The following is a 25,547-nucleotide window of genomic DNA, read 5'->3' on the forward strand; positions in this document are numbered from 1 at the left end:
CCTTGAACTTGTGGAAATACTCTTTGCCACAAGTTGAGCTTCATAGACGGTAACATTACCGTCCACGTCCGTCTTCTTCTTAAAGTTCCATTTATCTCGGATTTCATGGCTTCTAACCATTTGTCGGAATATGGGCCCACCATCACTTCTCCATAGCTCATAAGTTCATCGTTGTCCAACAACATGACTTCCAAGATAGGATCACGTACTACTCTGAAGTATTACGCATCCTCGTCGTCCTACGAGGTTTGGTAGTGACTTGATCCGAAGTTTCATGATCACTATCATAAGCTTCCACTTCAATTGGTGTAGGTGCCACAGGAACAACTTCCTGTGCCCTGCTACACACTAGTTGAAGTGACGGTTCAATAACCTTATCAAGTCTCCACCATCCTCCCACTCAATTCTTTCGAGAGAAACTTTTCCTCGAGAAAGGACCTGTCTCTAGAAGCAATTACTTTTGCTTCCAGATCTGAAATAGGAGGTATACCCAACTGTTTTGGGTTTTCTATGAAGATGCATTTATCCGCTTTAGGTTCGAGCTTATCAGCCTGAAACTTTTTCACATAAGCATCGCAACCCCAAACTTTTAAGAAACGACAACTTAGGTTTCTCTAAACGGTGTCGTCTCAACGGAATTGCGTGGTGCCCCTTTTAAAGTGAATGCGGTTGTCCCTAATGCCTAACCCATAAACGATAGTGGTAATTTGATAAGAAACATCATGGTATGCAACATATCCAATAGGGTGCAGCTATGATGTCCGGACACACCATCACACTATGGTGTTCCAGGCGGTATTAATTGTGAAACACTTTCCACAATGTCTCAATTGTGTGCCAAACTCGTAACTCAGATACTCATCTCTATGATCATATCATAGACATTTTATCCTCTTGTCACGACGATCTTCAACTTCACTCTGAAATTACTTGAACCTTTCAATAATTCAGACTTGTGTTTCATCAAGTAAATACACTCAGCATCTACTCAAATCATCTGTGAAGTAAGAACATAACGATATCCACTGCATGCCTCAGCACTCATTGGACTGCATACATCAAAATGTATTACTTCCAATAAGTTGCTCACTTGTTCCATTTTTCTGAAAACGAGGACTTTCAGTCATCTTGCCCATGTGGTATGATTTGCATGTCTCAAGTGATTCAAAATCAAGTGAGTCCAAACGATCCATCTGCATGGAGTTTCTTCATGCATATATACCAATAGACATGGTTCGCATGCCTCAATCTTTTCAAAAACGACTGAGTCCAAAGATCCATCTACATGGAGCTTCTTCATGCGTTCTATCCCAATATGACTCAAATAGCAGTGCCACAAGTATGTGGTACTATCATTACTTTTGGCATGAACATGTGTATCACTACAATCGAGATTCATTTTAGGTGCAAGACCATTGAAGGTATTATTCAAATAAACAGAGTAACCATTATTCTCCTTAAATGAATAACCGTATTGCGATAAACATAATCCAATCATGACCAACGCAAACACCAAATCTCGATGGTAGAGGGAGCATGCGATGCTTGATCACATCAACCTTGGAAACACTTCCAACACATATCGTCATCTCACCTTTAGCTAGTCTCCGTTTATTCCGCAGCTTTTATTTCGAGTTACTAACACTTAGCAACCGAACCGGTATCTAATACCCTAGTGCTGCTAGGAGTACTAGTAAAGTACACATTCATATAACGTATATCCAATATACTTCTGTCGACCTTGCCCGCCTTCTCATCTACCAAGTATCTAGGGTAGTACTGCTTCAGTGACCGTTCCCCTCATTACAGAAGCACTTAGTCTCGGGTTTGGGTTCAACCTTGGGATTCTTCACTAGAGCAGCAAACGATTTGCTGTTTCATGAAGTATCCCTTTTGCCCTTGCCCTTCTAGAAACTAGTGGTTTTACTAACCATCAACAATTGATGCTCCTTCTTGATTTCTACTTTCGCGGTGTCAAACATCGCGAATAGCTCAAGGATCATCATAACTATCCCTGATATGTTATAGTTCATCACGAAGCTCTACTAGCTTGGTGGCAGTGACTATGGAGAACCATCGCTATCTCATCTGGGACATTAACTCCCACTCGATTCAAGCGATTGTGGTACTCAGACAATCTGAGCACATGCTCAACGATTGAGCTTTTCTCCCTTAGTTTGCAGGCTTAAGAAACTTGTCAGAGGTCTCATACGTCTTGACGTGGGCACTAGTCTGAAATCCCAATTTCAGTCTTCGGAACATCTCATATGTTCTGCGACGTTACAAAACCGTCTTTGGTGCCACAATTCTAAACCGTTAGCAATACGCACTGAACTATCACGTAGTCATCAAAACGTGTGTGTCAGATGTTTCGCAACATCTACAGACGACGCTGAGGTTCAGCACACCGAGCGGTGCTTTAAGGACATAAGCCTTCTGTGCAGCAATGAGGACAATCCTCAGTTTACGGACCCAGTCCGCATAATTGCTACTACCAACTTTCAACTAAATTTTCTCTAGGAACGTATCTTAAACAGTAGAACTAAAGCGTATGACATAATTTGCAAAGACCTTTTGACTATGTTCATGATAATGAAGTTCATCTGATTATTGAACTCCCACTCAGATAGACATCCCTCTAGTCATCTAAGTGATACATGATCCGAGTCAAACTAGGCCGTGTCCGATCATCACGTGAGACGGACTAGTTATCATCGGTGAACATCTCCATGTTGATCGTATCTACTATACGACTCATGTTCGACCTTTTGATCTCTTGTGTTCCGAGGCCATGTCTGTACATGCTAGGCTCGTCAAGTCAACCTAAGTGTTTTGCATGTGTTCCGAGGCCATGTCTGTACATGCTAGGCTCGTCAACACCCGTTGTATTCGAATGTTAGAATCTATCACACCCGATCATCACGTGGTGCATTGAAACAACGAACCTTCGCAACGCTGCACAGTTAGGGGGAACACGTCTCTTGAAATTTTAGTGAGGGATCATCTTATTTATGCTACCGTCGTTCTAAGCAAATAAGATGTAAACATGATAAACATCACATGCAATCAAATAGTGACATGATATGGCCAATATCATTTTGCTCCTTTGATCTCCATCTTCGGGGCACCATGATCATCTTTGTCACCGGCATGACACCATGATCTCCATCATCATGATCTCCATCATTGTGTCTTCATGAAGTTGTCACGCCAACGATTACTTCTACTTCTATGGCTAACGCGCTTAGCAATAAAGTAAAGTAATTTACATGGCGTTATTCAATGACACGCAGGTCATACAAAAAATAAAGACAACTCCTATGGCTCCTGCCGGTTGTCATACTCATCGACATGCAAGTCGTGATTCCTATTACAAGAATATGATCAATCTCATACATCACATATATCATTCATCACATCTTCTGGCCATATCACATCACATAGCACATGCTGCAAAAACAAGTTAGACGTCCTCTAATTGTTGTTGCAAGTTTTTATTACGTGGCTTGTATAGGTTTCTAGCAAGAACGTTTCTTACCTACGTAAAACCACAACGTGATATGCCAATTTCTATTTACCCTTCATAAGGACCCTTTTCATCGAATCCGTTCCGACTAAAGTGGGAGAGACAGACACCCGCTAGCCACCTTATGCAACTAGTGCATGTCAGTCGGTGGAACCTGTCTCATGTAAGCATACATGTAAGGTCGGTCCGGGCCGCTTCATCCCACAATGCCGCCGAAACAAGATAAGACTAGTAGCGGCAAGAAGAATTGGCAACATCTATGCCCATAACTGCTTTGTGTTCTACTCGTGCATAGAAACTACGCATAGACCTAGCTCATGATGCCACTGTAGGGGAACATAGCAGAAATTCAAAATTTTCTACGCATCACCAAGATCAATCTATGGAGTAATCTAGCAACGAGGGGAAGGGGAGTGCATCTACATACCCTTGTAGATCGCGATGCGGAAGCATTGCAAGAACGCGGATGAAGGAGTCGTACTCGTAGCGATCCAGATCGCGGTTGATTCCGATCTAAGCGCCGAACCACGGCGCCTCCGCGTTCAACACACGTGCAGCCCGGTGACGTCTCCCACGCCTTGATCCAGCAAGGAGAGAGGGAGAGGTTGGGGAAGACTCCGTCCAGCAGCAGCACGACGGCGTGGTGGTGGTGGAGGAGCGTGGCAATCCCGCATGGCTTCGCCAAGCACCGCGGGAGAGGAGGAGGAAGGAGAGGGGTAGGGCTGCACCGAAAGAGAGACGTTCTCGTGTCTTGGGCAGCCCCAAACCTCAACTATATATGGGGAGGGGGAGGGGGAGGGGGCTGCGCCCCCTCTAGGGTTTCCACCCCCAAGGGCTGGCGGCCAGCCCTAGATCCCATCTAGGGGGGGCGGCCAAGGGGAGGAGAGAGGGGGGCGCCACTAGGTGGGCCTTAAGGCCCATCTGGACCTAGGGTTTGCCCCCTCCCACTTTCCCATGCGCCTTGGGCCTTGGTGGGGGGGGGGGGCGCACCAGCCCACCTGGGGCTGGTCCCCTCCCACACTTGGCCCACGCAGCCTTCTGGGGCTGGTGGCCCCACTTGGTGGACCCCCGGGACCCTCCCGGTGGTCCCGGTACATTACCGATATCACCCGAAACTTTTCCGGTGACCAAAACAGGACTTCCCATATATAAATCTTTATCTCCGGACCATTCCGGAACTCCTCGTGACGTCCGGGATCTCATCCGGGACTCCGAACAACATTCGGTAACCACGTATATCTATTCCCTATAACCCTAGCGTCATCGAACCTTAAGTGTGTAGACCCTACGGGTTCGGGAACCATGCAGACATGACCGAGACATTCTCCGGTCAATAACCAACAGCGGGATCTGGATACCCATGTTGGCTCCCACATGTTCCACGATGATCTCATCGGATGAACCACGATGTCGGGGATTCAATCAATCCCGTATGCAATTCCCTTCGTCTATCGGTATGTTACTTGCCCGAGATTCGATCGTCGGTATCCCGATACCTTGTTCAATCTCGTTGCCGGCAAGTCTCTTTACTCGTTCCGTAACTCACATCATCCCGTGATCAACTCCTTGGTCACATTGTGCACATTATGATGATGTCCTACCGAGTGGGCCCAGAGATACCTCTCCGTTTACACGGAGTGACAAATCCCAGTCTCGATTCGTGCCAACCCAACAGACACTTTTGGAGATACCTGTAATGCACCTTTATAGCCACCCAGTTACGTTGTGACGTTTGGTACACCCAAAGCATTCCTACGGTATCCGGGAGTTGCACAATCTCATGGTCTAAGGAAATGATACTTGACATTAGAAAAGCTCTGAGCAAACGAACTACACGATCTTGTGCTAGGCTTAGGATTGGGTCTTGTCCATCACATCATTCTCCTAATGATGTGATCCCGTTATCAACGACATCCAATTTCCATGGTCAGGAAACCGTAACCATCTATTGATCAACGAGCTAGTCAACTAGAGGCTTACTAGGGACATGGTGTTGTCTATGTATCCACACATGTATCTGAGTTTCCTATCAATACAATTCTAGCATGGATAATAAACGATTATCATGAACAAGGAAATATAATAATAACCAATTTATTATTGCCTCTAGGGCATATTTCCAACAGTTGTGGGCGTCAATTTTGTCTATTTACTTGCCGTTACTAGTCTTATCTTGATTCAGCGGCATCGTGGGATGAAGCGGCCCGGACCGACCTTACACGTACGCTTACGTGAGATAGGTTCCACTGACTGACATGCACTAGTTGCATAAGGTGGCTAGCGGGTGTCTGTCTCTCCCACTTTAGTCGGATCGAATTCGATGAAAAGGGTCCTTATGAAGGGTAAATAGAAATTGGCATATCACGTTGTGGTTTTGGCGTAGGTAAGAAACGTTCTTGCTAGAAACCTATAGCAGCCACGTAAAAATTTGCAACAACAATTAGAGGACGTCTAACTTGTTTTTGCAGCAAATGTCATGTGATGTGATATGGCCAGAAGGATGTGATGAATGATATATGTGATGTATGAGATTGATCATGTTCTTGTAATAGGAATCACGACTTGCATGTCGATGAGTATGACAACCGGCAGGAGCCATAGGAGTTGTCTCAATTTATTTATGACCTGCGTGTCAACTGGAACGTCATGTAATTACTTTACTTTATTGCTAACCGTCAGCCATAGTAGTAGAAGTAATAGTTGGCGAGACAACTTCATGAAGACACGATGATGGAGATCATGATGATGGAGATCATGGTGTCATGCCGGTGACGATGATGATCATGGCGCCCCGAAGATGGAGATCAAAAGGAGCAAAATGATATTGGCCATATCATGTCACTATTTGATTGCATGTGATGTTTATCATGTTTTACATCTTATTTGCTTAGAACGACGGTAGCATAAATAAGATGATCCCTCGCTAAAATTTCAAGAAAGTGTTCCCCCTAACTGTGCACCTTTGCGAAGGTTCGTTGTTCCGAAGCACCACGTGATGATCGGGTGTGATAGGTTCTAACGTTCGCATACAACGGGTGTAAGCCAGATTTACACACGCAATACACTTAGGTTGACTTGACGAGCCTAGCATGTACAGACATGGCCTCGGAACACAAAAGACCGAAAGGTCGAGCATGAGTCGTATAGCAGATACGATCAACATGAAGATGTTCACCGATGATGACTAGTCCGTCTCATGTGATGATCGGACACGGCCTAGTTGACTCGGATCATGTATCACTTAGATGACTAGAGGGATGTCTGTCTAGGTGGGAGTTCATTAATAATTTGATTAGATGAATTTAATTATCATGAACTTAGTCTAAAACCTTTACAATATGTCTTGTAGATCAAATGGCCCACGCTAATGTCAACCTCAACTTCAACGCGTTCCTAGAGAAAACCAAGCTGAAAGACGAAGGTAGCAACTATACGGACTGGGTCCGGAACTTGAGGATCATCCTCATAGCTGCCAAGAAAGCATATGTCCTGCAAGCACCGCTAGGTGAAGCACCTGTCCCAGCAAACCAAGACGTTATGAACGCCTGGCAAGCACGTGTTGATGACTACTCCCTGGTTCAGTGCGGCATGCTTTACAGCTTAGAACCGGGGCTCCAAAAGCGTTTTGAGCAGCACGGAGCATATGAGATGTTCCAAGAGCTGAAAATGGTTTTCCAAGCTCATGCCCGGGTCAAGAGATATGAAGTGTCCGACAAGTTCTACAGTTGTAAGATGGAGGAGAATAGTTCTGTCAGTGAGCACATACTTAAAATGTCTGGGTTACACAATCGCTTATCTCAGCTGGGAGTTAATCTCCCGGATGACGCGGTCGTTGACAGAATCCTTCAGTCGCTCCCACCTAACTACAAGAGCTTTGTGATGAACTTCAATATGCAGGGGATGGAAAATACCATTCCTGAGGTATATTCGATGCTGAAATCAGCGGAGGTGGAGATCAAAAAGGAATATCAAGTGTTGATGGTCAATAAAACCACTAGTTTCAAGAAAGGCAAGGGTAAGAAGAACTTCAAGAAGGACGGCAAGGGGGTTGCCGCGCCCGGTAAGCCAGTTGCCGGGAAGAAGCCAAAGCATGGACCCAAGCCTGAGACTGAGTGCTTTTATTGCAAGGGAAACGGTCATTGGAAGCGGAACTGCCCCAAGTACTTAGCGGATAAGAAGGCCGACAATACCAAAGGTATATGTGATATACATGTTATTGATGTGTACCTTACCAGCGCTCGTAGTAGCTCCTGGGTATTTGATACCGGTGCGGTTGCTCATATTTGTAACTCAAAACAGGAGCTGCGGAATAAGCGGAGACTGGCGAAGGACGAGGTGACGATGCGCGTCGGGAATGGTTCCAAGGTCGATGTGATCGCCGTCGGCACGCTACCTCTACATTTACCTACAGGATTAGTTTTAAACCTCAATAATTGTTATTTAGTGCCAGCTTTAAGCATGAACATTGTATCTGGATCTCGTTTAATGCGAGATGGCTACTCATTTAAATCTGAGAATAATGGTTGTTCTATTTATATGAGAGATATGTTTTATGGTCATGCCCCGCTGGTCAATGGTTTATTCTTATTGAATCTCGAACGTGATGTTACACATATTCATAGTGTGAATGCCAAAAGATGTAAGGTTGATAATGATAGTCCCACATACTTGTGGCACTGCCGCCTTGGTCACATTGGTGTCAAGCGCATGAAGAAACTCCATGCAGAGGGACTTTTGGAGTCTCTTGATTATGAATCATTTGACACGTGCGAACCATGCCCCATGGGCAAAATGACCAAGACTCCGTTCTCCGGAACAATGGAGCGAGCAACCAACTTATTGGAAATCATACATACTGATGTGTGCGGTCCAATGAGCGTTGAGGCTCGCAGTGGTTATCGTTATGTTCTCACCCTCACTGATGACTTAAGTAGATATGGGTATGTCTACTTAATGAAACACAAGTATGAGACCTTTGAAAAGTTCAAGGAATTTCAGAGTGAGGTTGAGAATCAACGTGACAGAAAAATAAAGTTCTTATGATCAGACCGTGGGTGAGAATATTTGAGTCACGAATTTGGCATGCACTTAAGGAAATGTGGAATTGTTTCACAACTCACGCCGCCTGGAACACCTCAGCGTAATGGTGTGTCCGAACGTCGTAATCGTACTCTGTTGGACATGGTGCGATCTATGATGTCTCTTACCGACCTACCGCTATCATTTTGGGGATATGCTTTAGAGACTGCCGCATTCACTTTAAATAGGCTCTGTCGAAATCCGTTGAGACGACACCGTATAAATTATGGTTTGGGAAGAAACCTAAGCTGTCGTTTCTGAAAGTTTGGGGATGCGATGCTTATGTCAAGAAACTACAACCTGAAAAGCTCGAACCCAAGTCGGAAAAATGCGTCTTCATAGGATACCCTAAGGAAACTATTGGGTATACCTTCTACCTCATATCCGAAGGCAAGATCTTTGTTGCCAAGAATGGATCCTTTCTAGAGAAAGAGTTTCTCTCGAAAGAAGTAAGTGGGAGGAAAGTGGAACTTGATGAAGTACTGCCTCTTGAACCAGAAAGTAGCGCAGCTCAAGAAAATGTTTCTGTGGTGCCTGCACCGACTAGAGAGGAAGTTAATGATGATGATCAAGGAACTTCGGATCAAGTTACTACTGAACTTCGTAGGTCCACAAGGACACGTTCCGCACCAGAGTGGTACGGCAACCCTGTCCTGGAAATCATGTTGTTAGACAATGGTGAACCTTCGAACTATGAAGAAGCAAAGGCGGGCCCGGATTCCGACAAATGGCTTGAAGCCATGAAATCCGAGATAGGATCCATGTATGAAAACGAAGTATGGACTTTGACTGACTTGCCCAATGATCGGCGAGCCATAAAAAAATAAATGGATCTTTAAGAAGAAGACAGACGCGGATGGTAATGTGACCATCTATAAGGCTCGGCTTGTCGCTAAGGGTTATCGACAAGTTCAAGGGGTTGACTACGATGAGACTTTCTCACCTGTAGCGAAGCTGAAGTCCGTCCGAATCATGTTAGCAATTGCCGCGTTCTATGATTATGAGATATGGCAAATGGACGTCAAAACGGCATTCCTTAATGGTTTCCTTAAGGAAGAATTGTATATGATGCAGCCAGAAGGTTTTGTCGACCCTAAGAATGCTGACAAGGTATGCAAGCTCCAACGCTCAATCTATGGGCTGGTGCAAGCATCTCAGAGTTGGAACATTTGCTTTGATGAGATGATCAAAGCGTTTGGGTTTACACAGACTTATGAAGAAGCCTGTGTTTACAAGAAAGTGAGTGGGAGCTCTGTAGCGTTTCTCATATTATATGTGGATGACATACTATTGATGGGAAATGATATAGAATTCTTGGAAAGCATAAAGGCCTACTTGAATAAGTGTTTTTCAATGAAGGACCTTGGAGAAGCTGCTTATATATTAGGCATCAAGATCTATAGAGATAGATCGAGACGCCTCATTGGTCTTTCACAAAGCACGTACCTTGACAAGATATTGAAGAAGTTCAATATGGATCAGTCCAAGAAGGGGTTCTTTCCTGTATTGCAAGGTGTGAGATTGAGCACGGCTCAATGCCCGACCATGACAGAAGATAGAGAAAAGATGAGTGTCATCCTCTATGCCTCTCCCATAGGGTCTATTATGTATGCCATGCTGTGTACCAGACCTGATGTAAACCTTGCCGTAAGTTTGGTAGGAAGGTACCAAAGTAATCCCGGCATGGAACACTGGACAGCGGTCAAGAATATCCTGAAGTACCTGAAAAGGACTAAGGATATGTTTCTTGTTTATGGAGGTGACGAAGAGCTCGTCGTAAAGGGTTACGTCGACGCTAGCTTCGACACAGATCTGGATGACTCTAAGTCACAAACCGGATACGTGTATATTTTGAATGGTGGGGCAGCCAGCTGGTGCAGTTGCAAGCAAAGCGTCGTGGCGGGATCTACATGTGAAGCGGAGTACATGGCAGCCTCGGAGGCAGCCCATGAAGCAATCTGGATGAAGGAGTTCATTACCGACCTAGGAGTTATTCCCAATGCGTCGGGCCCGATGACTCTCTTCTGTGACAACACTGGAGCTATTGCCCTGGCCAAGGAGCCCAGGTTTCACAAGAAGACCAGGCATATCAAGGGTCGCTTCAACTCCATTCGTGAAAATGTTCAAGATGGAGACATAGATATTTGTAAAGTGCATACGGACCTGAATGTCGCAGATCCGTTGACTAAACCTCTTCCACGAGCAAAACATGATCAACACCAGAACTCTATGGGTGTTCGATTCATCACAATTTAACTAGATTATTGACTCTAGTGCAAGTGGGAGACTGTTGGAAATATGCCCTAGATGCAATAATAAAATGGTTATTATTATATTTCCTTGTTCATGATAATTGTCTATTGTTCATGCTATAATTGTGTTATCCGGAAATCGTAATACATGTGTGAATACATAGACCACAACATGTCCCTAGTGAGCCTCTAGTTGACTAGCTCGTTGATCAATAGATGGTTACGGTTTCCTGACCATGGACATTGGATGTCATTGATAATGGGATCACATCATTAGGAGAATGATGTGATGGACAAGACCCAATCCTAAGCATAGCACTAGATCGTGTAGTTCGTTTGCTAAAGCTTTTCTAATGTCAAGTATCATTTCCTTGACCATGAGATCGTGCAACTCCCGGATGCCGTAGGAATGCTTTGGGTGTACCAAATGTCACAACGTAACTGGGTGACTATAAAGGTGCACTACAGGTATCTCCGAAAGTGTCTGTTGGGTTGGCACGGATCGAGACTGGGATTTGTCACTCCGTATGACGGAGAGGTATCTCTGGGCCCACTCGGTAATGCATCATCATAATGAGCTCGATGTGACCAAGTAGTTGGTCACGGGATCATGCATTACGGAACGAGTAAAGTGACTTGTTGGTAACGAGATTGAACGAGGTATTGGGATACCGACGATCGAATCTCGTGCAAGTAACGTACCGATTGACAAAGGGAATTGTATACGGGATTGCTTGAATCCTCGACATCGTGGTTCATCCGATAAGATCATCGTGGAACGTGTGGGAGCCAACATGGATATCCAGATCCCGCTGTTGGTTATTGGCTAGAGAGGTGTCTCGGTCATGTCTACATGATTCCCGAACCCGTAGGGTCTACACACTTAAGGTTCGATGACGCTAGGGTTATAAGGAAGGTTTGTATGTGATTACCGAATGTTGTTCGGAGTCCCGGATGAGATCCCGGACGTCACGAGGAGTTCCGGATTGGTCCGGAGGTGAAGATTTATATATGGGAAGTCATCATACGGTCACCAGAAATATTCGGGGGTATACCGGTATTGTACCGGGACTACCGGAGGGGTTCCGGGGGTCCACCGGGAGGGTCCACCTGCCCCGGAGGACCTTATGGGCTGTAGATGGAAGGGAACCAGCCCCTAAGTGGGCTGGGCGCCATCCCCCCTAGGGCCCATGCGCCTAGGGTTGGGGGGAACCCTAAAGGGGGGTGCCCCCCTTGCTTGGGGGGCAAGCCCCCTCCCCCTTGGCCGCCGCCCCCCCTCTAGATCTCATCTAGAGGGGCCGGCCCCCTTCCCCCTTCTCCCTATAAATAGAGGGGTGGAGGGAGGGTTGCAGCACCACATCCAAGGCGCAGCCCCTCCCCTCCCCAACACCTCTCCTCCTCCGCGTGAGCTTGGCGAAGCCCTGCCGGAGAACTGCCACTCCACCACCACCACGCCGTCGTGCTGCTGTTGGAGCCTTCTTCCTCAACCTCTCCCTCCTCCTTGCTGGATCAAGGCGCGGGAGACGTCACCGGGCTGCACGTGTGTTGAACGCGGAGGCACCGTTGTTCGGTGCTTGGATCGGATTCTGCCGTGATCTGAATCGCTACGTGTACGACTCCTCCAACCGCGTTCTTGCAACGCTTCCGCATCGCGATCTTCAAAGGTATGAAGATGCACTCCCCTCTCGTTGCTAGTAAACTCCATAGATTGATCTTGGTGATGCGTAGAAATTTTTTAATTTCTGCAACGATCCCCAACAATCGCCGCAAATCAAACAGACAACATAGAAGCTTAACACGAGAACTGAAGGAACAACAATGATTAAAATCTACATTAGCGGAATTTCCATCACGAGGGCTCGGGATGGTGCTTAGGTCCTCCATACAGAAAATTTATTTGGCTTCCACAGTCTCATGGCATGATGTCACTGGTGCCCATGCCCTTCCCTCCAGCGGTGACCTCCTTGTCCATATCGAGGCTCTTGTGGTAGCCCTTCCCCATGAGTACCACACATTGTTTCTTGGAGATGCAAACTTCCGATAACTTAGTGACAATGGCGGTGGCACTACATCCGCGGTGGTGCGTGTGTTGTTACTTGCATGTAGTGGGGAGGTGGAGGATATTTTGCGCGAGAACATGTAATTAAGTAACCACATCCGCACTATTTGCACCTAGTTAGATTTTTTTTTTCAAAATCTGACCCTTTTGATGACGCGACTCATCGTGATGTTTTCATTGCACAAGAGACGCCATGGTAAATGAAGTTTTTCCTTGGCGGACAACCTGGTGTTTCCATTCGCTGACTATCCGAGTAGCTGAGAGAAGATGGGGTGGTGGAGCGAGGTGTGTGTGTTTCTGAAGATGAGCTGTTGGAGCAGGTCTGCGACGATGAGGAAGAGGTAGGGGGAGATGGGATCGCCCTGACGTAGGCCATTTTTGCAGTCTATCCAGTTTCCTGGGACACCATTCAAGAGAATGGCGGTTTTTCCTATGACGAGGATGTTCTAGATCCAGCTACGGAAGATGTGGGAGAAGCCCCGGGCGGGGTAACTTTTTTGGGAAGCGGAAGACAGACATGAAGTAGGTGAGTAGGGAGTCAAGGACTGCGGAGATGAGAACGAGGCGATCGCCTTTGTCAAGTAGCTTAGCGCGCCAGCCGGCCAGTAGCTTGCGTGAGCGTTCTAGGATGGGATCGAAGGCGTTGGAGGGAGGTTTAGTAGGGGAGAGGGGGAGGCCTAGATAGGTTTGGGGAAAGGAGGCGCGTGAGCAGCCCATGGCAAGAGCGATGTCGTTAGCAGCATTGTCATCCGTGTGCAGGGTTGCAAGAGTGGTTTTGGAGAAGTTGATGGTTAGCCCAGTGGCGTTGGCAAAGTTGGTTAGAATAACTTTTAGAACTGCAGCGGCAACAGGCGAGGCGGCGGCAACAATCAATGTATCGTATGCGTACTGAAGGACGGTAGGGGGTAGCTGAGGCGGTCTTGTATTTCTATCCTGTCTACACACAGCTAATTAAACAAAAAGTCTACAATCTCAACAACATAACGGCTCCCAGCACGTTCATCATCAACATCAAATATTTTTCTACTATCTGGATGTTTAATGATTGATATCTCCCAATCGGAGATCACCATCCATCAGCTTTCTTTAGCATTTAGATGTGTAATTCTTAAAGCACATCTAGATTTGCTTTAGTAAGACCGTAATTTACTATATGGCCTTCGGCCTTTAGGAAAAAAAAAAAAAAAAAACTCCCCTGGTAAGGCGAGGATCTCCATTCAAGTGCTACGACCTATGACGCCTGAAGTTTGTGAGCGACCTAGGACGCCTGAAGTTTGTGAGATTCACACATAATCAGCAGTTGCTTCTCTGTCATCCAAGAGATTACTTTAGTGTTGCTCTCATGGTATGTAAGCCTAGAGTTCTATTTTCTTTCTGAGGTTTGTTTCATTTCAATGAAGATGGTATAGGGACGATGCCTAGATGCTTTCTGGTTCTAAAAAAATAAGTTAGAAAAATTAGTACTATTAGAGAAGTGATCGCACTTGGTTGGAGATCCTCACATCGTTCATTACAGGACAAGATGGGAAAATCTTTGTTAGGCCAAGCGTAAGCCGGAACAGAACCCCAAATCGAACAGGTCATATACAGCAGATATAATTTACATCAGCGGTCTCTATCACAAGGGTTCAGGAAGATATTGTTAAGATCCCCCATACTGAAGACTGATTTACCTAGGTTATCATACACAAGAGTGGTATAACTGGGTATAACGACTCCAAATCTGCTGGTGGGGAACCCATACACACGCAAAAGCTAAGCTAGAAGCAAGCTCACAACTGAATCTAATATTACAACATAAGAACTAGCAGACCCGATAGAGAGACTTCATCTTGACAACAAGGCTTTATAGATGCCCTAAGTAGTCAAGTTCCTCGGTCCTCGATCATTACCACCAGTCATCACCTCCATCCCCAGCATCACCTGGATCGTAGCCATCGTCAAAACCCCCGGCAATGTCGTCGCCGTAGTAGTCATCACCGTCGAAGAGGTCATCACCACTCCCAGCCCCGGCATTGTCGTCATCACCACCCCCGCCACTGTCGTGGTCACCCTCGATCGCCGTTTGCATCAGACACAAGCTCAGCATCCTGCACGCCCTCTTCCTCGTTCTCCTCGTCATCGTAGTGCTCATTCATGGTCTCCACGGCCTAGACGAACACATAACGTACGGTGTTAAGCCGTGACATTCTTTAGAGAATAATGCATAATGGTGGTGGTCGTCGAGTTTGCTAGCTAATTAATCGATCTTACCGTTTCAAAGGTGCTATGGTCTGCTGGAGCGAATGGGGACGAACAGTCGTTCTCCTCATCATCATAGTACTCATTCGTGGAATGAACAGCCTAGAGACGATTGCATATATAGTGGCGTTAATCTGTGACATTAACTACCCAGAGAATGCATAATGGTGTGGTGGTTATTGAGTTCGCTCCACGGCTTACCGTCTGGAATGTGCTATGGCTGGCGGGAGTGAATGTTGGGCAGTCTTCCTCGGACGAACAGTCGTTCTCCTCCTGGTCGTAGTACTCATTGGTGGCAGCCACTGCCTGGAGACGAATAAGCTGTAACATTACTAAGACAAGATGCATAATGGTGGTCGTGAAGTTGGCCAGCCGGCTTACCGTCTGGAAGGTGCTATGGCCGGTGGAAAAGAATGCCGACGCGCCTCCCCAACCCCCACCGCCAGCACCACCTGCTCGCTTCGCGCCTTCTGTCGGGCCGGCACCGCCCACGCCAACTCCGGCTATGCCTCCTCCCGAGCGCTTACCGCTCCCGCCACGTGTGGCCTGGCCCTTCCCGCCGGCGGTGGCCGCCTTGTTCACGCCCAGCTTCTTGTGGTAGGCCTTCCCCATGAGCGGAGCGTCACGCCACGCGCTCGATCGATCTGCTTCCTTGGGAGTCTGCTTTGATCGCTTGGCTTTCTTGTTCTTGTTCTTGGTGCTATATGGGGTGCGAGATTCGCGGTGGCGTGGATGCGGTTACATATTATCACGGGGAGGTGGAGATATTTGCTACTGATCTGGTGAGGCGTACCTCCACGCTGAGGATATTTTCTCCCTTGTTGAGTGCAAGCGTGCGTGCGTGCGCATGCTCTGGACCTCTCTGGTCGAGGGACACGCCTGACGCGTACGGGGCCGGGGGCCAGGCCCGGCTGCAGTTTCTTTTCCCTTTTCCGAGTGAAAAAGAGTTTTACTTCATTATAATAGGGTTATAATCGAAAGGCAAAAGTTTCTCTATACATGATTATACATGATGGTCTTCTGTGTACTATACAGCAGTGCCTCTCTTGAATCTTGAATGACTATACGACCCCAATCAATCTGCTACCTTATTCTGCTCATGCTTACTTTTGATGGGCCCAACTGCAGTTAACAATGGTTTTCACCTTTTGGATGAGACAGAGACAGAGAGGTCAGTGTAGATGTGATATGACTTGGGACTGACCACTGACCAGAGCGTGTCGTAGCAACTGGCCATGCAGATGTATGGAAGACGCGTGTCAGTTGTCACGTAGGACTGGCCATGCAGCTGTATGCAAGACGGGACGTTTACTGGAGGCATCGGATCAGACTGGCAAGCAAAGAGGTGCATGTTTCGCTACATGGTCTCTTTTGCATTTATCGAGCCTGCTCATCCTTATCTAAATAGTTAGGGCATTTCGAACGCGGTCCTAAAAATGAACTTCTCGTTGTTTTCGAGAGTAAGCACGATGGCGGGGTACTTGACTATGGAGGATGAGTTATTGTGCAATGAGTGAAAGGTCGTATCTACGGACTTTGTAGGCATGAGGTAAGGGGGCTTGATGTTTTGGCAAAGTTGGTGTGCTTCATTTCTTGAGAAAAGCACTTGGCACCTACAACTTGCACATGAACCACTCGCAAGCCCATCGGTATTAAACCATGTCCAACGCCTTCACAAAGTTTTGCGGTGCCGTTGCACATGTGGAGACAATATGCCCACCGTGCTCGTTAACCATGGATATCATAAATTTTGCTTGTTGTTACTCTACATGGTGGTCAATTCATTGATTCCCTCAATGTTTCAACTTGATAATCATTGTATAGCCCGAAAGCACGGCCGTGTTGTACTACATGACTGAGGGTAGACCATTTGGATTCATACACTGTTGGATGAAGCTTAAGGTATACAATGAGTGGGAGGACTTGTGCGCCGATACTGAGTTGAGTATCGTTGAATTCCAAAAACTTGCCGAACATTTGGTTATCTCGCACTACTAGAAAAAGGGCTATAGATGGGATTGACACTAATGACGCACCAGACAAGCGGTGCGCCATTAGTATATACTAATGGCGCACCACCTTCTGATACGCCATTAGAGTTGAAACTACTAATGGCGCACCTGGCCCAGGGTGCGCCATTAGTATCAATTTTTTTTTAACTAGTGCGTCTGTCCAAACATACTAATGGCGCATCCAGACACAGTGCGCCATTACTAGTTGTAACTAGTAATGGCGCACCTGCCGGAAAGTGCGCCACTAATGTTGTTTTTTCTATTATATTTTTTATTCCTTTTTTGCAAAACTACTAATGGCGCACTTTTCCCTGATGCGCCATTGCTATTTTTGATACTAATGGCGCATTGCTTAGGAGGAGCGCCATTGTGGTTTTGTAGGTAAGTGCCGCAGCCCGACCGTCCACCATCTCTCTCCTCTCTCTCTCTCTCTCGCATGGAACCCTATCCTCTTCTCCCTCACCCCACGCACACACACACACACGTCTCTCGGCCTCGCCCCAGCCCCGATCCATGCGCCATTGTGGTTTTGTAGGCAAGTGCTCCCTCCTCTTCCTGCGCGGCGGCCCTTGCCCTCCTCTCTCTTCGGTCCCCTTCGCGCCTCCTCGCGGCAGTCGCAGCCAAGGAGCCCGAGCTCGGCGGCGACGGATCGGAAGGCAGCGGCGGCGCTGGATCTGGCAGTGGTGGAGCCGCCGCCGTCTCCACTCGCCGGGAACCGGCCAGATCCGCCCCACGAGCTTCACAGGTGCCACCCCCTCCGCCACCAGCCACGGTGGCCTCCCCCGCCCCGTATCGGCGAGGATCCAGCCGCCATCTCCCGCAGCAACGGCGGCCTCGCCCTGCTCCGCCCCCGCTCCTCCTCCTCCTCCTCCTCATCCGCGCCTTCGCCTCGCTCCCCATCCCGGCCGCCGCGAGAGGCGGCCTCGACCCGTCTCCCTCAAACAAGGTAATTAATATGATAATTATCCCCTGTGTATACCGCAAGTAAGTAACTTACTGTAATTATGTTAAGAAATTAGAATGTTTGTGACCGACTGTTTAATAAGATGCTCTTTTCACAAGGTGTGATATTGTGGCATATTTACCCTGGAGCTAGCATATATATGGAGCTGACTTTGTTCCTGGAGGTGAGCATATATTGTTGATCTTCTTATGTCAATTGCAGCAGTTCCTTGATTCACAATTTATATAGTGTGGTATAGTGGTTATATTTGGAGGTTTATCCCTGTGAAATAATCACCGCAAGGTGAGTACTTTCCGCAGCTAATGTGTTATGCATAAGCTCAGTGTGTTTGCTCAATTAGCTACTGCTCAATTAAAATTGGTGACCTTCCATTGATGATAGGTTTAGAAATTATGCATTGAGTAACTGAACCTGACCTGGAGTACTTGGTTAATTCAGTGATCTTTTAACAAAATTTTAACTGAATTATTTTGGGCAATGGAGTACTGAATTTTAACTGAGTAACTTGCACTTGCATATGCACTAGACCACTTGTAAATTCTTTGGCTCCTCTTTAATCTGGTGCAATTACTTAACTGACCGTAATAGCCCTGACACTTGTAAGTAACCATATCATTCAAACATCCAATTAAATCTATTCTACTCCATTTCCTGAGATGAAATTGTGATGATGGGAGTGACATTAAACAGCCTGAACATCTAATTGTGCATGTACTCCATTGTTATATACTGATCCATCTTGTCTTTGCCCCATGTTAACATTCAAATTGTTAATTGCATTCAAAGTGTTAATTGCAGGAGCAGACACAGAGGAGGAATCTGCTACCTCAAAGCAGTTGATCGACGCCGGGAGGGTGGGTACATGATGTCGGAGGCTGCCGGGAGGGTGGTGACGAGCTACCGAAGAGGCGCTGTTGCCGATCGGACGTGGACTCGATTGATTTTGATTTGAAATATGACGGGTTGTAATGTAAAATGCACTTCAGTTCAAAATTTCCTCCCCTTGCGAGAGGTATTCTTGGACGGAGGGAGTAGAAGATTAGTTATAGGATTTTGTTTTATTTCTGTGCAATTTTCTTTTTATTGGATACTTATAAAGACATGGTAATATTCTTGCTATAATAAAAATGATGGTTCTATTTCATTTTTTGTTTTAAAATTATTTTTCCTTATAGGTTGTTTTTTGTAAATTTGTATTTTTTTTGTTTTCCAAATATACTATTAGTGGCGCATTTCAGCCTTTATTGGTGGCGCACCTAGCTTTTTAGCTAGTGGCGCACCTCTAAGGTTACTAGTGGCGCACTTGGCTTTATTACTAGTGGGGCACCTAAGGGTTAGTAATGGCGCACTATTAGATGCGCCATTACTGTCTGGGATAGTAATGGCGCACCAAATGTGCGCCATTACTAAAACTTACTAATGGCGTGCTAGTAATGGCGCACCTAATATGCGCCATTAGTAGCCAAAATAGGTGCGCCATTAATAACCTGTTTTCTAGTAGTGTCCGTTGCAATGTTTACATTTGAACTATTGTTATTTGAGGGATATTTACAAGTTATTTATGTATGAGTTATGCTATTTACAATAATTATTTTGAGTGTTCAAACTTAAAAGAAAAAATAGGGCGAGTGTTTAGGGGACATGATTGGATGGTCGACTCCTGCACCCGTGTCCGCGGACCAGTCCGCGGGAAAATAGTGTTTGTTTTGAGGGTCGGCATTGGAGATGCCCTTCACCCGCACTGATTATTTTAGAGCATCTGCAACCGGACCCGTCAAACGTCCAATCTAATAGACCGAGCACTGTGCGAACCGAAAAGAGAAGGAAAAAACCACCCAAAAGGACCCCCACTTTGCCCTTGTTGTCCGCAAATCCCCATATCCGCGTAGGATTCGGCCCACCCCGGACTACCTTTTGTTTCTTTATTCTTTCTTTTCTATTTCTCTCTTCATCACCACCAATCATATGCATTTGCCCGGACAATTTGGGGAGGATATGGGGATATGGTTGCATGCATGCATAAATAGAGGGTCAAAACGAATGCATCTGGTCAGTGATCGGGCACGTCCGCGGATGTTTTGGGTTTGATATTAGCCGATCCTAGTTGTAGATGCTCTCATCACCTCAATGAGCTTGTAAACTTGGAACACGATAAATCTGACGTCAGATTTATACGCATGACAAATCAAACATTTTTTAGGGTAAATTATGTTTGTTGTGAGGATGATAATAACATAGAAGCTTCATAAAAACATGTGATTTGTCTGCCTAATGACTTAGCACATCTATGCGTGGATGTCATTTGGAGAATCCTTGCACCTTTTAATTTGAAGTTTTTTTTTCTTGAGATGTAGGCCTCAAAGTACACATACTAAGCATTCAAATTTCATCGTAGTTATAGTAGCACATTTCATGTCCAATGAAGATTCTGATGAGTTCTTTATCATACAAACATAGGTTTTAAATATAAACAAAAAAATATGTATTCTCTAAAAAAATGTGTAGAGAACGAACTATATATACTGAACATTCATTACATGAACCAGAAGTAGAAGCGCTACTCGAAATAGGCTTTCATCCCACTTTATAAATAAAGCACCCATCATGTCCATACTACGAGTACCAGATCACCGAGATAAAAGAGTCTACTGAGGCAACAACACAAGCACGCCCAAAGAAAGCATAAGGGAATGATAGAAAAAGGACCACCAATTGGCCACATCATCAAGGGGTCCACAACGAAGATAGGCGTATAGTGTAGCGCATCCAACATCTACCCCAACTGATCGCGGTCCCGCTGCCTAGTCAGCGGGTGCCAGTGATGTCTCGAGGTTGCGGGCAGCAGCCCGAATGCCCGCCTTCTCCGGGATCGTCAGCACACGCCTGCCCGACGCGGCCCTGGATCGGCCAAGGCACACACTCTGGCGGGAGGCAATGGGCGGAGATGGAGACGGGCGAAGAGAGGGACGACCCTTGGGGTCACCCACGGGAGTGTCAGAGCGAGCCGTGGACAGCCCCAGACCCACGGCATTTTTATCGTATAATCATGGCACTTCTATTTTTACGAGCATGGCATTTTTATTGTGCAATTGTGGTACTTCTCTTTTACCGAGCATTGCATTTATTATAAAGAGCTTGCCGTTTTTATTTTCTGTAGATCATGACATTTTTGTTAGTAAGAGCATGCCATTCTTATTATTAAAAAACATGGCATTGTTTTAGAGCATGGTTAGTTTATTTGAAAGAGCGTGTCTTTTTTATTGCTAAGTACATGCCATTTCTATTTTTTGTATAGCATGGCATTTTTTCAGCATATCATGGTAATTTTTCTTGCATGACAGTTTAGGTACACACATCACGGGGCACCATTTTAGACATATCACATATGGGCAAGTGTGTGTTTTTGTATTCGTAAGGCATGTAATTTTCAATTATTTTTTCAAGGCATTTCTTGTTGAACATAACGGCATTTTATCCCAAACTGGGCTTTTTTGGCCCAACTCAAATACAGGTGTTTTGTCGTACAGACAGAGGGGTTCGTCGCGGGAGGGGTTTTCCAGCGAACGAACGTTCGTTCGCTGGAGTTGTTGCACCCCTGGCAAACTAACGTACGTGACAAATTTGTGCCGTCCATCAGATATTCGATGGCTCGTGTTCGCCTTTTCAAAAAACAAAAACAAAAACAGAGGAGCAGCTTCTAGCTACTTTGTACCAGACCACACAGTTGATCTGCTTCCTTGGAGCTTCGCTTTGTACTCGGTCAACAATGGTGGTGCGATTTCTGCGGTGATGCCAAGGTACTTGGCTACTTGCTGTGCATCTGGTCAGGTGAGGCGTGCTGGAGACGGTAGACTTGATTTTTGCGGTGATGCGCACGCACTTGCTGCGGGAAGATATTTGGTGCTGGTCAGGTGAGGCGTGCTGGAGACGGTAGACTTGGCTCTATCCGGCCCATGTTGCATGCATGCACGCGGGATTCAGGCCTCGTACCGTCGTACGTGCCGACGTACATGTCACCATAAAGCTTGAAATTTCTTGGGCACCTTCAGTGTACAAGTCAAGCATAGCATGCATGTACGTGGAAATTTTCGGTTAAGATGTCTAAATGGATGACGCGTGTCTAGTGCTGGCGTCACCGTGGCTGGAAAAGAGCCGTGAAATGTTGACCCATGACCATGCAGTCCAATCTTGAAGCCCACCACATGCACGCCCAGGTTGTGATCATCTTATAAATTTCAGTTGAGATCGGATTCATCGACTCACAACTCACAACTTGCAAACACACGAAGCGAAATTCCTTAGGTGACACTACATTCCTTAGCTCCGACCCAGAGTCGCCAGGGAGAGCGCAAATGGAGGACACCTTCATCACGGTCTGCCTCGCCGTAGCTCTCGTTTCGCTGCTCATCATGATTGCGGGCCGCCGGCGCTGGGGGGCGCGTGGCGACGGCCTGCGTATGGCGCCTGGGCCGTGGCAGCTGCCGGTGATCGGCAGCCTGCACCACCTCGTCCTGGCCGGGCAGCTCCCTCACCGCGCGATGCGCGACCTGGCGCGACGCTACGGGCCGGCCGTGCTGCTCCAGCTCGGCCAGGTGAAGACGCTGGTGGTGTCCTCTCGGGAGGGGGCGCGCGAGGTGATGAAGAACCACGACACCATGTTCGCCACGCGGCCGCTGAGCACCACCATGCGCGTGCTCTCCTACGGCGGCCAGGACATCGTCTTCGCGCCCTACGGAGAATACTGGCGCCAGCTCCGCAAGATCGCCGTGTCCGAGCTCTTCACCGCGCGCCGCGTCCTCTCCTTCCGCGCCATCCGCGAGGAGGAGGTCGCCACGGCGCTCCGCGTCGTCGGCGAGGCTGCGGCGGCGGCGCGCCCCGTGGAGATGCGCGCGGTGCTATCCACGCTCGTGACGGACAGCACGGCGCGCGCCGTCATAGGCGACCGGTGCAGGGAGCGCGACGCGTTCCTCCGGGAGCTCGACCGCATCGTGCAGCTCGCGTCGGGGTTCAACCTGGCCGACATGTGGCCGTCGTCGCAGCTTGCGGCGTGGCTCAGTGGAGCCGAGGAGTGCCGCCACACCCTGTACACCATGCTCGACGGCATCGTTGAGGAGCACCTGGAGAGGACGGACGGCGGCGGAGGCCACGCCGAGGACTTGCTCGACGTGCTGCTCAAGATCCAGAAGGAGGGTGGTCTCAAGTTTCCCATCCACATGGACGCCGTCAAAGCCATCATCTTGGTAAGTACTATTCTCTTTGCATAGGATAGCGTTATTTTTGTTGGACCGCCTTAATTACTTGCACATTCCGATTTATTATTGAAAAAATATGCCTAAGAAATCTCCATAATTAAGTTAACACTGCAAAAGTTAAAGTGAGCAGAGTTATCATAAAACACATGCATGTTATCTCATGCCGGTCATTATTCATCTAAAAATCTCATGTTTTATGTCCAGGACGTATTCTCTGCCGGCAGTGAAACAACAACTACGACAATTGAGTGGGCCATATCAGAGCTGATCAACAACCCGATGGCCATGCAGAAGGCGACAGCTGAGGTGCGACAAGCCTTCCATGCTAGTGGAACCGTGTCCGAGCACGCCCTAAGCGAGCTCCCATACCTGCGCTTGGTCATCCGAGAGACGCTGCGGCTACACCCGCCCCTGCCGTTGTTGTTCCGCGAGTGCCAGGAACCGTGCCAAGTGCAGGGATACGACGTGCAGCGGGGCACGCAGGTGTTGGTCAATGCTTGGGCGCTAGGCCGCGACGAGCGCTATTGGCCCGACGCGCCTGAGGAGTTCCGGCCGGAACGGTTCGAGGAAGAAGCAGCAAAGGCAGACTTTGGGGGTGGTGACTTTGCGTTCTTGCCGTTTGGCGCCGGCCGCAGGATGTGCCCTGGGATGGCGTTTGGCCTCGCCGGCGTCGAGCTCCCGCTTGCAAGCATGCTCTTCCACTTTGACTGGAAGCCACCAGGGCCAGGCTCGGCGGAGCTCGACATGACAGAGACGTTCGGCCTCACCGCACGGCGGACAGACCAGCTCCTGTTGCGCCCTGTCCTTCGCGTACCTATTCCCGGAGTCTAGTCAATATATAAACTATAAGAAATGGAGGTATAATGTAAAACTATACTTGTACCCACATAGAAAATAAATTGCAAAGTTCTACGACTGTTGCATAACATCATTAGTATTGTGCAATAACTAGCGTAGTGGGGCTAGATCAATATGTGGTTCCTGAATATATTGTAAACCTATTTGAAATAATACTATACTTGGACGTTTTATTTCAATTGATACATCTTTCTACCATCTGAAGTATTGTTATATTTTAACATACTCTACAGCGAAAATTATAGAAACAAATTTTTAGTAGTATGTGTTTAGTTTTCACAACGTACAGCAGCTCAACTAATTTCCTAAAAAAGTTATACACTATATGCATTCAGTAGTATGTTTGACATGAACATAGTTTATTTGATTCAATAACTAAAGAATTTTTTTGCAGCAACTATATTTGTTTTAACTTCTTTTGTCCATGAAAAAATACGCAATTTTTACGTATTCACAAAAGAAAGTCATCATATATGGCCCCCGATGAAGTTGCCGATCCAAAAGCCGCCATCATTCATAGTTTCGACCACCAGTATGCTCCCAGTATCGATGATGAGCAGGTTAGAACACGTCAGGATCATCTAGCATCTATACTCTATATTCATTGATCATCCCATGAAAAGTTCACAACTACTCTAGTTAGTCTAAAGTTTAGGTGATGCGTTATATCTGATTGAAAGGAGCTAACGGTAGATAGTTCAAGACAGAGCACATGCCCACTCGTTGCTCTTGGTGAAATTCACCCCGATGATGAGGTTGAACGACTCCTACCCGGCCAGCTGAAGGTCTACATTAACCTGCAAGGTCAAATCCATCGATTGACACAGCATGACACGATGGGCTGTGTGGAAACATGCAGAGGATGAGCATGATGTTGAGCTGCAACCAAACAAGATCTCATACACTATTCTAGTTACCTGGTCGAAGGTGTCATAAGCTTGATTTGTTATTCTTTCTTCATGTGGGCTTTCGGCCGTTTCATGCCTCCTTGGAGATGGAAGCTATCAGAAAGGCACATATCGGCTGAATGCTAGGTTGTGAAGGAGGCTAGAGGAAGCAACTCAAGGGAGCATGAGCGCTAGCGATGGCCGGGAAGAGAGGAACGGGACGATGGAGTTATGCGGCAACAGAAGTAGCGGGCGCACAAACCTAGGTTTCATCGCGCCGGCCGCCAAACGGTTGGAAGGAACCCTTTTTCTCATACTCAATCGCAGTGGAAGGAACTCGGTAGTACGGTATGAAGGAGAGCGATTGAGAATGCAAGAAATTGGACATTGAGAGTTTGTTTGGAGCATGCAAAACGG

At 47.0% G+C, this 25,547-nt stretch overlaps 2 protein-coding genes across 2 annotated transcripts; one reads left to right on the forward strand and one right to left on the reverse strand.

Moving 5' to 3' along the window:
• Nucleotides 1–14,441: 14,441 nt before the first annotated feature.
• LOC123183078 (U3 small nucleolar RNA-associated protein 25-like) lies at nucleotides 14,442–15,924 on the reverse strand. Its single transcript, XM_044595811.1, has 4 exons — nucleotides 15,539–15,924; nucleotides 15,359–15,463; nucleotides 15,170–15,259; nucleotides 14,442–15,066 (listed from the first exon to the last, which is right to left on the reverse strand). Exons 1-4 carry the CDS (start codon nucleotides 15,767–15,769, stop codon nucleotides 14,965–14,967), a joined length of 528 nt encoding a protein of 175 aa, XP_044451746.1. The 5' UTR covers nucleotides 15,770–15,924; the 3' UTR covers nucleotides 14,442–14,964.
• A 6,443-nt stretch (nucleotides 15,925–22,367) lies between these two features.
• LOC123183080 (desmethyl-deoxy-podophyllotoxin synthase) lies at nucleotides 22,368–24,416 on the forward strand. The gene is made up of 2 exons (XM_044595813.1): nucleotides 22,368–23,373; nucleotides 23,590–24,416. The coding sequence occupies exons 1-2, from the start codon at nucleotides 22,486–22,488 to the stop codon at nucleotides 24,214–24,216; spliced, it is 1,515 nt and encodes a 504-aa protein (XP_044451748.1). The 5' UTR covers nucleotides 22,368–22,485; the 3' UTR covers nucleotides 24,217–24,416.
• The last annotated feature ends 1,131 nt before the right edge of the window (nucleotides 24,417–25,547 follow it).

Source organism: Triticum aestivum, chromosome 1D, assembly GCF_018294505.1.
Source record: "Triticum aestivum cultivar Chinese Spring chromosome 1D, IWGSC CS RefSeq v2.1, whole genome shotgun sequence".
NCBI classification, from domain to species: Eukaryota; Viridiplantae; Streptophyta; class Magnoliopsida; order Poales; family Poaceae; genus Triticum; species Triticum aestivum.

Excerpts from the sequence above, each read along its gene's own strand:
- LOC123183078 (XM_044595811.1), bottom strand. The coding sequence starts at position 15,769 with ATGGGGAAGGCCTACCACAAGAAGCTGGGCGTGAACAAGGCGGCCACC. Across the intron at positions 15,464-15,538 it reads GCCATAGCACCTTCCAGACG|GCAGTGGCTGCCACCAATGA; the intron begins GTAAGCCGGCTG and ends ATTCGTCTCCAG. Across the intron at positions 15,260-15,358 it reads GCCATAGCACATTCCAGACG|GCTGTTCATTCCACGAATGA; the intron begins GTAAGCCGTGGA and ends AATCGTCTCTAG.
- LOC123183080 (XM_044595813.1), top strand. The coding sequence starts at position 22,486 with ATGGAGGACACCTTCATCACGGTCTGCCTCGCCGTAGCTCTCGTTTCG. Across the intron at positions 23,374-23,589 it reads CCGTCAAAGCCATCATCTTG|GACGTATTCTCTGCCGGCAG; the intron begins GTAAGTACTATT and ends TTTTATGTCCAG.